Source organism: Cinclus cinclus, chromosome 6, assembly GCF_963662255.1.
Source record: "Cinclus cinclus chromosome 6, bCinCin1.1, whole genome shotgun sequence".
In the NCBI taxonomy this organism is placed as follows: Eukaryota; Metazoa; Chordata; class Aves; order Passeriformes; family Cinclidae; genus Cinclus; species Cinclus cinclus.
Window position 1 is genome coordinate 17,238,387 of NC_085051.1, and position 14,155 is coordinate 17,252,541.

Sequence of the window (14,155 nt, forward strand, 5' to 3'; positions counted from 1 at the left end):
AAAGAGGAAACCCAGAGTTTAAAGGCTTTTCCCCATATCACCAGAATTTGTTGCAAAGTGATTCACAACAGAAAAGTACAGTGGCACAAATTCTCATTCCCAGTTTGTAGCAATCTCCTTTTCTGGTACAAATCTCTCATAAAACTTATCTGCAGACAGATTTAATTCAAATGGGAAGAGAATCCTCCAGCAATTGTCATTAATACCCACTGAAGAGGTAACTGATGCATGTTGAATACTGGATTAATCCCTGGACCAGTGTCTCCCAGTACAGAGACACTGGTACACAGACATGTGGTACATCTTGCAGGGTACCACAGCTCCTCTCTGGGCACATCAGAAAACTGTGCTCTAATGCTGGATGCTGTAAAGAAGCAGCCTCTGGTTAACTTTTAGCCATATATAATGGGTTTTCTAGTCCACAGGGTGATGAAAAATTTTATAGCAGTTCTAGGCATGAGTCTGCCCAGCATTACTTGTTCTGCCCATGCTTAGTGGAAATAAACTGCGAGGTTAGTACGCTGTTGCCTTGGTGGATAAAACTATTGTTCCCTGTCACTCCTACATGCTTGGGGAACAGTACTGGTGCCACTCAGGTCCACCAAAAAAAGGTTCCTACTGTTGTGTCCATTCTACAGCAATGCAAAGGTACTGCCTTTAACACTTCAGGTATTAATTAGTACACAGGAAGGGGCAAAGCAAATACTTCAATAAATCATAATTTCAATATCACTTGATGACTTCCTGATATATTTTTCTTTCTATTCATCTTTTACCCTCTCTCTATTTCTCTGAATGGTAAAACATGACACATAACTTCCATTTAGTTAATCTCAGTCCTGATTGTGGAGGACAAGCGTTCACACACAAAAATGTAAATGCACTGTTGCAGGAGAGGACATTGCAGGGTAGATGTTTAGAGGAGAATTCCCACATAGCGTGGCTTTGGAGTGAAAGGGGCCCAGATCTGAAGTGCTCACATGGCTTAGTTTCCCACACAAGATGCGCTTGAGACAGAGTAGCAAGGCAGACGTGGAGGGTTGTCTTGCTGCCAGTACCCCATGGAGTAAGGAGTTAACTACAGATGTGTTATATCCAGGATTAATCCTTTTGTTATATAAAATCAGCTGAAAATGCCATGGGGTTGTCCTCCATGCCCCCGCCTGGTGAAACTATTACCTAGTGTGGCATTTCTCTGTCAGCTTATGGATACAGTGATACCTCCCTCCCACAATTTCATATATCAGCACAGTGCCTGCATTCAGCCCTGCTTTTCATCACTGATGAGGTTCACCAGGAGGAAAACAACTAACTGACTGTTCATACTAGGAGAGTGTCAGCCCAGTTCCACTTGAGTGTCAGGCCCAGCTTGGAAGTGACTTGGAAGTATGTACAGGTGTCCTCAATCAGGATGCTCTTCAAGCTGAAAGGCATGGCGATCCTGGAAATTCAAGGGAGCAAAACAGATTGCAGTGAAAAAGAGACTGATTAAATCCTCACAGACTTACAGGAAGGAAAGTTAAAAGGAACTAAATAAGACATGGGAACACTCTTTGCAAGGTCAGGCTTTCTCCACACTACGCATTACATTGTCCACTGTGTCCTTTTACCAATCTTAATCCACAACTCAATGCATTTTGGTCTCTTGTCAATACTACATCAGCCACTCGACTGACAGAAAGCAGCCAAACTCAAGGATATAACCCAAAATTTATAAAGAGCAAGATTATAATATTGGGAAAATGGCCCTCCACATGAGGACACTGCAGGTTATTATTATCCTTCCAGGACTTCCTTGACATTTGGGATTCACACAAAACTCTGTTCGGTTATTCAGGTATTGATGTAACTCAGACTTACATTACTTTTCCATCTTACCAAGACAATTAACATCCATTTTGCAACAGCCTAAAAACTCAGAAATTCAGAAAATGGCTAGAAGATAGGAGACACATATGGGCTTTGGTGCTATAATTACAACAGAATGGTGCAATTCTGTATTTGGTTGTTTCTAGAAGGCTGTCAAGACAGCCCATATGCTTGTAATTTTCTCTCCAACAAGATTGTGAGGGGTTTTCCCAGAGTGAAAGGTTGCCTAGGCCCTTCATAATTACATTTTAGGAGCAGAACTCTGCATTCTTCATGAGGACTGTCCTTAACATCGTGCCAAATTTTCAGCTATTGTTGCATATGATTTTTACTTATGGAATATTTTTACCCCTCTCTTTGCAGTTTCCTTTGTGGTTCATTTTTTAATTGGAATTAAAGGTGTGGATTTTGATTTTTAAAATTCTGCCTTTTCTTATAAGAAGATCACTGGGCAAGTTGTGATCTGCAAAGCAGTGCAATTTTCTAGACTAATCTATGTGGAAACAGAAAAATTCCTAAAAGAACCATCTGTTCCCAAACAGCAGCATTAAACAGTAGGGTTAGTACCACAGAAATAATGTTTTGAGAAAAAAACAAAAACACAGAGCTTCTACAAATCTAAACTTTTTATGAATGAAGTGTTGTGCTTTATGTACTTTCCTCCATCCCTCCCTGTCAAATCAAAGCAGCATTAAGAAAACCTTAAAACATCTTCTGTTTTTATAGTATACACATTGCTCTCTACTTAACTTGTTGGTGTTGGTCCCTGGGATATATAGTTTAGTTTAAATGCTTCTTGCCTTCTCAAACACTATAGGAGGGACTCTTCACAATACCCTGTTCAAAAAGCTATGAACATCTCATACACAACCACTGCTTTCCAGTCAGACCACCTAAAACACAGCAATAAAAATGCAGCACAAAACAACAGCTCAGTCTTTACTCACTTCTTCCCATTCACAGTGATTCCTGTCTCCTTCACCTCCAGAACCACTCCATCAATGGTGACAGTGAAGTAGATCAGAAAGCTGTTCTTGACACTGCGCCTGATCTGAATGTTAAAGTCCTGGTAGCTGTCATTGCAGTGTGAAGCGAAGACATATGTACAGGTTCCAGGGAAAGTAAACTTTACATGGTCAAATGTATGGAAGTGGAAATTGCCCCAGGTGGCACATTCACTCCTACTGACAGCAGAGACCTGGACTAAAGAAAAATCATAGTAGGGGAATTTAGAAATTCACCTCATAGGAGGTGCTTGCCTTTTTTTTGCTGAGAAACATTAAGGGGGCAGTTTTTCAAAGGCAAAAAGAAGATACTAGCCCTTGGGAAGCAGTTTCATCTCACTGAACTTTTGAAGTCCATGACTTTTGAAGTACAGATACCTGCAATGTGAGCAGCTTAGCCCAGTCTCCTTTGAAGTTAACAGTGAGAAGCAGAAGAGGTTCAGCTTTCTTATCTTACATATGTGCCTAGCAAGAAGATGCTGAAAACCACATGCATCTCTCCATTGTCTAGAACGGTTGTGTCTATGCTGTAGACATATTTACATAGTAGATATTTAAAGTGAAGTGAGGAGAATCCCATTCTGGATGTCCAAATCTCATTTAACTCAGCCAAGACTTTGTATTGAGTGCTTTCCAGGAGATACCACAGGTGGCATGAATTTACAGCAAAGTGGCAGTTGCTGATCTCAGTGGTTGAGGCTGCTACCAGCTTCAGCTGTTGGCTAAGAGATATTTAGTTTTCCTTCTCAACTCATGTTTTGGACTTCTCATTTGTAGCTCAGTCAAAGGTATAGATACATACTCTAAATGCATATAAGATATTACTTCAGAAAGCAGTTTTCACACCAGTAAGCTTCACAAAGAAAACATTAATCAACTTGAATTAAATTGTATGTGCTTGCTACAAAATACTTTCAACATTTCTTCTGAAAGAATCACAAATGAAATGGGCAAATTTCTTTGTGTTGATTCAGGTAGCATGTTTAGGAATATCAACATAGCAACGCCCACCACAGATCAAATAAAAAACAGTTACTCATTTACTCAGTTAACTCTAAAATATTATTAAATATTCCTGCCTAAGAATCAGCAGGGAAGAACTGAGAAATTCAGATCCTTATGTTATAAATGTGCAGCCCAAACTCAAGTGCTGAGTAAGCCCTTGCAGAAACAGCTTTTTAAGGGGACTGCTACTGTCATAGGTGGTTGCAGCACTGTGGTGAAATAGGGCAATTTACCACTTTTCTACACATTAGCGAGGGCAATTGAGAAAGTTTGACTATCCTAGAAGTGAAACTGATGAATTACTAAGACAGTAATAACTGGTACATCAACTGTATATTAAGCAGTTGGGAAAAGTGTAAGACATTAAAAACCAAAAAACCAAATCAGGAGGTAGCAGTGCAGCAGACCACAAAAAAATTAGATTCCTGCTAATGGAGCATTTCATGCTGGTCAATCAAGCCTAGCTGGTGATATGGCAACTACTTCTATGAAGAATATGTGCGAAATGTGTTGAAAATGGTGTCACCATTTTTTCATTTTGTTTTCTGGTGAAAACTGCATTCATAGGGTCTCCTCTTTAAGATTAGTCATTTAGGACATAAAACAGTTGATACACTACCTAGTAATGAAAGAAGTAAAATACTTAAATGGTTGACAATAAGGATACAAATGTACAATGTTTAATAGTATCTGGCATATCTACAGCATTCTTACATTTTACATGAATATGTTACACATTTTCATTTGTCAACTCTATTTCTCACCTATGGAGAGCCCTATGAGAGCAAATAATGCAAGAATTAGATTCTTTTCTTACCTATCTGAACTGGTTCTTTGCCCTTGCAAAAACTCCAAATTAGGCAGAAGACCCAAAGTGATCTCCCGTTTTTTATTTCCATCTTGACATGAAGTCGTAACTTGAAAATCCTTTCAGGGAAGTGTTTTTTCTTGGCTTATAGGCAGATTTTTATAGTCCAGGAGTTTGGCAAGAGAACAAAACACTGATGGCAGGGTCCCTGAAAGGTGGAGCTTCATTAAATTTTCTTTCAGTCATCCATTATTAGCACCCAGAAACCTCCTCTCTTTCAGACAGGACAGGTATCTAGTTCTTTCTTGCTTTATGAGGACAGAGAGCTGTCTGTTTCTAATTTCCGCTTTTGAAAACAGGTCCCCTCACCCTCCTCCTACAGTTGTTATTTCTTTGGCAGAAATAATTTTTCTTTTTTATAATTTTTGATTAGTTACAAGCAATCACGGACCTCTTTCAGAGTTTTTCTGTCTTGCACATCAGAAGAGTCCCCCAGAACAAGAAAATGTGTCTGTTGCCTCTATCAGCTTTAATGACTACTTCTAAACAGAGCAAAAAGTATTATCAGGGTGGGCATAATATATGGTTTATTTATAACAAAATCTTTTGGCAGGAGGGCATTGTCCTTTAAAAAGGACAAGATATCCAAAATATCTTACCAAAAAAGGCTAGATTTACTGCTTCAATAGACCAGAAACAAAACCAAAAGGTCAAAAATTCTCACCTCAACTGCACAAAAGGGATTTAATTTATTCTTTATGCACACAGAGGTGGTGGATTCTCCAAACATCATAAGGAAGCAGTGCCCAAGTCCCATCATAACGTAGAACACAGTCAATTCCTTTCCCACCTAAATTACACTGATGCAAAATGGTCCCCTGGAGCTCTCAAAGCACTTTAATACCTACCACATACCAATAAAAAATCCAGTGAGCTCAGTTTTGAGGTCTACAGCCCCCTGTAGGACATCCTGTCAGATAGTTTGATATCAGTAATTTTAGAATCCCTTCCAGAGATTTACTTATTGACACAAACTGACCTTGCATTTCTTTTCATCATCTGTGACATGGGGGAACTGCTCCTGACAAGAGACGAAGCATCTCACCTAGTCCCAGCAAATCAAACACGGATAACAGACATTCCCACACTTCCAGCTGCTCCATCCCCTTTGGGAAAACAGTAAAGCCAGAGTGATTGCCAGTAGTTAAGTGGGCACAAGTACAGTTCAAGGTGGACATAGTTTTGCCCCTTCTTGCAAGGCCTCAGATTAAGCATGCCCATGCACCCATTGGGGAATATGAACATGAATGCCTTTTATCTGGCTGGTAGGCAGCAATCTGGGTTTTGGAAACAGGGTCTTGCTCACTGCTTTACCAGGCTTTGTGCTATTGCCAAAGTGGAGTGTCCCAGAGCTGGGCCACTGCTCCCGCCATCTGTTGCCCTACAAAAGCACAAGGTGCTTTGCAGAATTGCAGGTGACAGCATCTGCCAGATGAAGATTTGCTGCTGCCCTTGCTCTAAAGAAAACTCTGCACCAGCATGCATGAGTATTGTGCAGGATGTGAAACAAGAGTTCGTGTTACCCCTTTGCCACTGTCCGTGCCCCATTAATTCCATTGTCAGCCGCACTTGAGGCAGGGCGCTACTGGAAGGTGGTTCTTGAAGCCCTGCCATTTTGGCAGGAATACAGAACCAACAGACTTTATGGCACTGGTGATGGAAGTCATGGACTACTGCTGCTTCTCCTTTTAATCACAAACATCTTCCCTCCTGATCTCTGTCCAAATAGGTACAAAGTAATCTAGGAGAATATCTTATTTAGGAGAATAACTTAACCATGAGAATATGACATTGGAAATATAAAGATGATCTGAAATTGAAGACAGTGAAATATCAACACTCAAATTCAACAGATTCTCCTGGTAATTTTCCTACTGAGTTCTTATCAGGCCACAGACCAGGGCTAATGACAGGTGTGGGAAAGGGCTGTGAAGCCCAGGAGAAAAAGCGTATAGGTCAATAGACCACAGATACAGACTAAGAGCTTAGTTGAGGGTAAAGGCAGATAGCTGAAATATATGCATTTTCCAAAATCAATGCTAGTGTCAAAATCCAAATGCAGAACTCTGCTGAGCTAAAATTCATGTTTCTTCAATCACTGTCCTTTTCCTTTCCAATTCCCATCCAAGAAATCAAAGTACTTATTTCATTCATTTTGGTATGAGAGTAGAAGGAAGAATCAGATTCTAGGAGTATGACTCCTGACTCTGGAAAAAAAAAAACACCTTTATTTCCATGGAGCTGCACAAAAGCAGCAGGAACCATGTAGATACCCTTCCAATTGGAGTAGTCCTTTGATGACAAAGACATAGTGAGGCTGACCTCAGCAACTTTCAGCCCTTTGTGTTCTACATGTGGGGTGATTCAAGGTAATGGGAGGATGGGCAGAAGGAATGAGCTAAGGCATGATTTCCCCCTGTAAGCCCCACTTAGCACTTAGGGGCATGGGAAGACATGAACAGCACATGTTAAAACTTTTCAAGGGACAGAATAAAATAAATTATTAATTGAACCACCATCCACTTACGCTCTACTCAGCAGAGACAGTAGTGTCAGTCATCTGGGATCCTCCCCTGAGAAAAGCAAGAGCAAAACTCTACTCAGAGAAATAGAAAACCCAGTCCTCTTGCTCTCTACCTAGCCATTTTCTTACCTCTGCATGTCTGCTCTGTCATTTGTGCCATTCCTTTGCCATTTCTTGGGGAGCAGAGTTTCTGTCAATGCCTAACCAAAGCTGCTGCTTCTGGCTTCTCCACAGATAATGCAGGCTACACTCCTTAGAAATCACTGGTTGCTTCAATCCTATGCAGTGATTTCAGGGCTACTGACAGGGAAAGGTTATTTGCATTCAAATGAAGTTTTTATATTCAAGCGTGAAGACACTGAGGTTTTCAGGAGAAATACATGGAAGCTTTTCAGAAGGAAATTCAGACTGACAGACTGTGTTGATCACTTACCACTGAATCACTGCTATTGGCATGCAAGTTATAACTATTCCCCCTGCAGTGAAAAACTGGGATTAATAACTCTTCCCTTTATTGGATCCTGCAGGATAAGAGGCCTTCCCTTTTCTGCAGCTGTATTAGCAAAAAGAACAATTCCTCTTGGCCCCTTTACAGCCTATTTCATGGATCATTTGACATTAAAGGGTATGTGATTTTAGTAAATACAATAGGTAAATATTAACTCAGCTTCTTTATCACCACTGACTCACTGAAGATAAGCCATCATGAAGCTAATGTCATATACCAGTGACTCACAAAAACATATTTTTGCTACAAACTTGGTAAAAGACACACTCAGATAGGAGGTATCTGATGGATTAATGCCTTTCATAGCCAGCCACTGTACTGAAGTCTTGCAGTTGCATTTGTATCATATCCTTCTGTCAAAAGGTGATTCTATATGTGCTGTAAAGAGCTATGGCCATCCCGAGTCAGTTCAGCAATGAGAGACTGAGCTTGGAAATCCTCTAACAATCCAGTTCATTTCAAGCAAAACTGGTACTGCTTCTTGAAATGAGCATCCACTGTAAGATGGTGTTTTACAAGCACTGCCTAGAAAATAACTCTAGAGAAATTATGTGTGCTCCATTAACAAAGTAATGCTAGCTAGAAATACATTTCATTTGGTGTCGGGCAGTTTGTTCCAATAATCCATATGATAAAAAACATCCAAACTGATTTTGGCAAAATATTTTACACAACTGGTAGTTATAACAATCATTTGTACATTATAAATTGCCAGTAGAATTCCAGAACAACATGGATTATCCTTTTTAATCCTTTGCATAATACCATAGATTTTAGGAAAGTTACATTAAAGATTTATTTGATCTATCAGATTTTTGTCTACCACACTGTTTGAAACAGAAATATAAAGTGATCTGTAGCAGGCAGTGGGAAAGGAGGGAATGGATATCTGTCATTAATTGCCCATTAAAATACATGACTAATGTCTTCAGTGTTTCAATTTTGGTAGGAGGTGGTTGGATGTTTTCTTACATTTTGCCTTAGAAAGGATACAAAGCTTCTTAACCTCTCATCTTGCCATAGAGCTCCTTGACTTTTTGTGAACAAATCAAGTTCATTAGTTATTCCTGTTTGCAAGGAATGAGGAATGAGTGCAGCTGCTCTTTTCTGTTTTTCTTTAAGAAGATGTAGATCTTTCAAAATCCACGTACAAGGAGTAATGACACGGCTGAGTGGTGTTCATGCACATAGGTCTCTTTGACCTATTGGCACTTCCTCACGTAAGAGAGACTCCCTGCATAGAAAGTCATCTCATCAGGAGGTTGGGCCCTTGAGACTTTCTACTTGAAAGGTTTTTCTTTTAACAACTATCCTGGCGGGAAAACATGGGATAGCAGAATTAAAGGCAGCATATGAATTTTCTGCTTTAACAATTAGAATTTTTATGAGATTTAGGCTAGAGCAGATTCTACCTCTTTTTAAAAAGCAATTTATTTCCTGGGCCCTAAGATAATTCAGAAGAGGCCACTGCATGCTTAATACTGAAGTCTCTACAACCTTGAAATTACATACCCAGTAACTGTGTCCATCATGATGGAAAGTTACTGCCAACCAAAAAAAGAAAGGCTAAGAGATGGGGCAGAAAAGAAGTCAAGGTGGAAATCTAAGCAACCCTGGCCTAAGGTTTTTTGTGTGGAAGGTAGAACCAGCCGCCCAAGAACTACATGTCCTTATGTTTTGCTCAGACTCCCTGTACTTTTAAGAAGAATGATCGTACAGATCCCATCGGTTCTGCAAAAAATGGCCAAGAATTGGTCAGCTACACTAGTCCAAATGGATAGGTTATTAAAATTTAACTGCTGCGTCAGGTCACAAGCGACTGTGTAAAGGACACTCCTCGATCACTGTTGCCTTTTGTTACTGCTTAAAAGAAAGCTGCTTGGAGCATAGGTGCTCCTTCTCAGTGCCAGCTCTGCCATACTTTCTCTCTGCTTGAGTTTTCTCAAAATCTTGGGGTAATGAAAACATCACAGTGGGGTTTTTTACTCTTCTAGAGACTAGTTCATGAAAGGACTTCAAGCCTTTCATGTAAGACTGCTGAAAAACTGGAACATTAAAGGGAACTCAGTTTCCACAAAGCAGATTTTAGAAGCATGATGCTGAAAAAGAACTTACAGGATTTTCCATATTAGCAACAGAAATATGGCTTAAGTAACCTGCTTGGACCTGTTTGGACCTTAGTCTGGGAGGTTACCAATTAAGAACACAGGTGTTTGTGGCAGCCTCAAAAGAGTGAGTTAATTTTGGAAATTTGGCCCTGGAAGAGGGCTGCTCAACTTTAAGAACCTGTTGTGTTTTAAAATACCCCCCTACTCCTCAAAACTTCTGCTGAGAGGTGAAATTTCAGAAACTGTATATTAATGTTGCAGTTATTTAAATGTATTTCATTTTTGTCAGACCTCAAACTACAATAATGTTCTTTCCTATGATCTCAGAGTTTGTAAGTCTATTTCTGTCTTTTCCTGGTATCTCAGTTTGCTTTTCCAGACAAGTGCAACAGTGTATAACAAGCACAGTAACTGCACAATTATTTACTTAGGGCTTTGCCTTTGCTTAAGTCCTTTCACTGGGGCTTATGTGCAGAGTTGCATGTGCTTAGTTCAGTGAAGTGTGGTTTAGCAAAGTACAGTCAAATGGTAAACACAGTGAAAATTTTATCTTACCCTTCCCACAGCACAAAATAATACTATTAAGGAACATAGATCAGAAAACAAGGTAGTTATCAGATCAGAACCCCCTACTTTGTATTATTTTGGGAAGAATTGCATGTGGTTTTTCCCCTCCTTCTGAATCCCATCTGCCTCACCTCAACAGCAGTGATTTTTCCATATTGCTAACAAGTATTTTCTGTCTCTGGTGTTCTCAAAACACATATCCAGTAATGCTTCATAAAACAACTGTGCTCTCTTTATGAACAAATCTTCTGTGAACTTCACTTTAACTGTAGATGGAAGTTCTCACTGGTTGCCAAAGAGCCCTGTGAACAACACTGAGTTTCCAGCCAGTTTCCAGTCTCCAGGTAACTACAAGGAAATTGTTTGAGATGCAATCTATCTTGGATGAGAAAAGTACAAGTGGGAATGAAACCCATGTGACCTTGGACAGCAGGAGGAGCTGGGACCTTGGGTTTTGGTGCCTTCAAAAGCTGTGTGGCTGGAAGTCCCATTTGCCTCCCAAGAATGCTTCCCCATTTTTCAAGACAAAACTGAAACTGCTAAGTACTGGGGGAGGAAGAAAAAAGAAACAAAACAAAGAGAATCCCCTCACCACCAATGAAAGTGGGAGGCTGGATAGAAAGTCTGGAGGAGATGAACATAGGATTCAAGCACGGAGACAAGACATGGGCTCTTGCTACTGCTCCCGTTTTGCTAGACTCCAGAAGACAAGGCAATTCCTGGAGAAGAGTCATTCTTTGAGGGCAAAGAGAGTCAAGCCCACTCCTTTCCAGCACTAATGCTTTATATGAAGCTGTCCGGGTCCTTTGTGGTAGGTCCTGCCTGGAAGACAATGGGACCAGAAGGTTCCACAATCTCCTGAGTCCCTAATGTGCTGATATCACCCTTTCAGAGAGGGTGATGAGAGACATTTCCTCAGTTTTTTTCTGGGGTTTTCCAGAAGAATATCTTCTTGTGGCCTGCAGACCCAAAAACTCTTGCTTAAGAAACAAAATGCTTCCTGGGATCAGATAACAGTTCTCAATTTACTTCCAAGAGGGTTGTGGAGGGGAGCAAAAGTGCTGCTCGCTGCCACTACTACTCTTTGTAGGGATACACAGTTAAGGTTTCTTTCCTTCCTCTCCTAAATACTATTGGTGGATTTCTCCACTATAGAAAGTTTTATCTGTTCAATTCTGTCATCCAGTTTCACTGGAAATGCAGGTGGAAAGTGAATCACACAGTTCTTAGGTGAATAAGAGTGCAAAAGGGGGTGGAGATTTGACACATGCAGCGTGACCTGGAACTGCCAAGCACTTGTAAGTAAGAATTCTCTGACAGCATGTGCTTGTGAAGCTCCTTATGGGCAGCACTGACACAACACCAAAACTGAGAGGGTTGCCATAACCCAGAGCACTGTGGCAAACAATGCCTTGCATGTAAATTCCTGTCAGAATAACTGTTTTTCCAGTGCATACTAAGAGCATATAAATGTCTGTGGGGAGAAATCAGCATTCACTCTTCTCAGAGATAAAACCCTCCATGTGATGAAAAAGAAACTCCCTTTTGAGGCAGCTTGCTTTCTTGGTAGGAAGTGACTTTACATTCTCAGCCATAGACTGCCCTGCAGTGGTGAAGCCAAAATCTGCAGCCTTACTGACTTTTATCCAGGATCTTTAGAATTCCTCATTCAAAAGTAGCTTGCCCATCACTAGAAGGGACAGAAAGAGCCCGTGCAAACTACAGACCAAATGAAAAATAAATTAAGCAAGGAAGATTTTATGTTTCAGTGTAAATACAGTGTGCTGCAAACTGACACTACTGACTAGTAATATTTTATCTCTTTTTCATAGGAAACAAGGCAGATTGATCACACCTTGTATCCATCTCTAGAAATTATTTGCTGACTTCAGCCAAATTTAACCACAAAAATGAAAAGCTCAAAGACAGTTAAATGCCAACAGATTTTGAGAAAAGCAGTTAGTGCAAAAAGCTCAAGGAAATGTATGGTTCTAGTGTCAGCACAGAAATTGTTGGATAACAAACAATCCACAGAGGAGAATGACTTTGCAAGTGCCCTGGGAGAAAACTCTCAGTCACTTCTTACAATGAATGTAGAGACAGAAATCCTTAGAAACCTATACTACAGCAGAAACTGGGCTTCAATAATTCTGCAGCTTGCTCTGTAAACTGACAAAACTTTCTTCCCGTTAGATCAGGTATCTCTCCAGCTCCAGAGAAATCTGCTTTCCAGTCACAGTACTGTAATGCTTAAAAAAAATGTGGAGTTTCACTTTCTGCACATCCTTATCAGTCTTATAAAAAGGCAGAAATCCTACCTGTCTTTTAAGCTGCAGCACATTTGATAGGCTACTAGTAGCAAAAAATGGTGCCACCAATCCTTTAGGTAGCAAAGATGCCAGTATTGAGGTTGGCTATTGCCAATAAAGATTTCATTAATGGAGACAAAATAAGCCAAAAGCTTTTTTTTTTTTTTCACTACAACAGGTGTGGTTTACCCTCATTGTACTCTAAGATGATTCAAGAGAAATTAATATCTTCCCGTTACCTGCTTCAGCTCTCCTTACAATAAGATAAACAGGCACTCCTTTAGATATATCTTTCGTTGTGAGACAGATGAATTTCAAAAATAGCTATTGCTTTCCATTTTCTGCAGAGCGAGCCTATAATTACTAGCTTAGTGATGGGCATCTGTTTTGTAAATGTTGGAATTTGGAGAGCTCTTACTACAGTAGTATCTATACATCCTGAAAGCACTGTGAGTGAACTTCACCTAGCTAAGGGACTACTTTTCTATTGAAAACACATAACTGCAATGAACTGAGACAGTTCTAACATACAGAGCCCTGCTAAATTAAGTTCTGGTGTTGAACTAGAAGTTTCTCCAAGTCACCTGAATAATTTAATGATTATTATTCATCTTTGCCTTTGTTCTGGCAGACAGCATCATATTCTCTCCCACCTTAGATTGGGTCTTTTGAACAACACAATCTGATCAGCTTTTAAGGAGCCAAGAGTAGATACCCCAAAAACTTTGGAAATCAATTTTGAAAAAGAACTTTTCTTCTGTCTTCAAACTCAAACTCATCAAGATTGTATAAGAATAAGTACAAAAGTCATGCTTTTTGAGATGTGCTTTTAATCATTAAGAGAAAAATAAGCAGATTTGAAAAGGACACAAGAGGCTGTGCACTTGTAAGTATACAAACTTGTGTTCTTATTTTGTGCACAAATAAATAGAACACAATTAAGATTAATTAGAGAACAAACAGGATGCAGTTACTGGGAAAAGTAGAGTTCAAAAGTAGCAAGGAAGTTAAGAATGGTTTCCAGTCCTTTTAGTTAACGATGCCAGGGTTTTTTTGCCTTCATTTTGATGTTAAGCTGATGGCTCTCTTGACCCGGTTCAGAGCGCTCGCATTGTCATTTTCTTTGTTGTTCTGCAGCTCACTGGACTGTGGCCTACTGCATTCAGTGTCTTGACACCTGCAGCTCTCCACATAGATGTACTTGTGTGACATGGAGGTCCCACCAGGGCATTTCAGAACCACATGCTTCTCAGTGGTGCTTGTTTCTCTGCAGCAGGAGCAGCTGTGGTCCATAGAATTGGCCTCAGCAGAGTATCTGTTAACATGCAAAATGGCAATGTTACTTTGTGCCAGAAGCCAATGTACAGAAGAGGGTGAAATCAGGTACAGTACT

General features: G+C 40.1%; 2 protein-coding genes across 2 annotated transcripts in view; both read right to left on the reverse strand.

Moving 5' to 3' along the window:
• The window catches only part of LOC134045405 (mucin-5B), a 41,686-nt gene extending 36,909 nt beyond the window's left edge, over positions 1-4,777 (reverse strand). Inside the window, exons 1-3 of the mRNA XM_062495167.1 lie at positions 4,696-4,777; positions 2,817-3,072; positions 1,327-1,441 (exon numbers count right to left, since the gene is read on the reverse strand). Coding sequence (XP_062351151.1) covers positions 1,327-1,441; positions 2,817-3,072; positions 4,696-4,777 — 453 coding nt within the window. The remainder of the gene's footprint in view (positions 1-1,326; positions 1,442-2,816; positions 3,073-4,695) is intronic.
• Positions 4,778-13,821: 9,044 nt separating this feature from the next.
• MUC2 (mucin 2, oligomeric mucus/gel-forming) overlaps positions 13,822-14,155 on the reverse strand; it is a 52,116-nt gene continuing 51,782 nt past the window's right edge. Inside the window, exon 59 of the mRNA XM_062495356.1 lies at positions 13,822-14,077. Coding sequence (XP_062351340.1) covers positions 13,822-14,077 — 256 coding nt within the window. The remainder of the gene's footprint in view (positions 14,078-14,155) is intronic.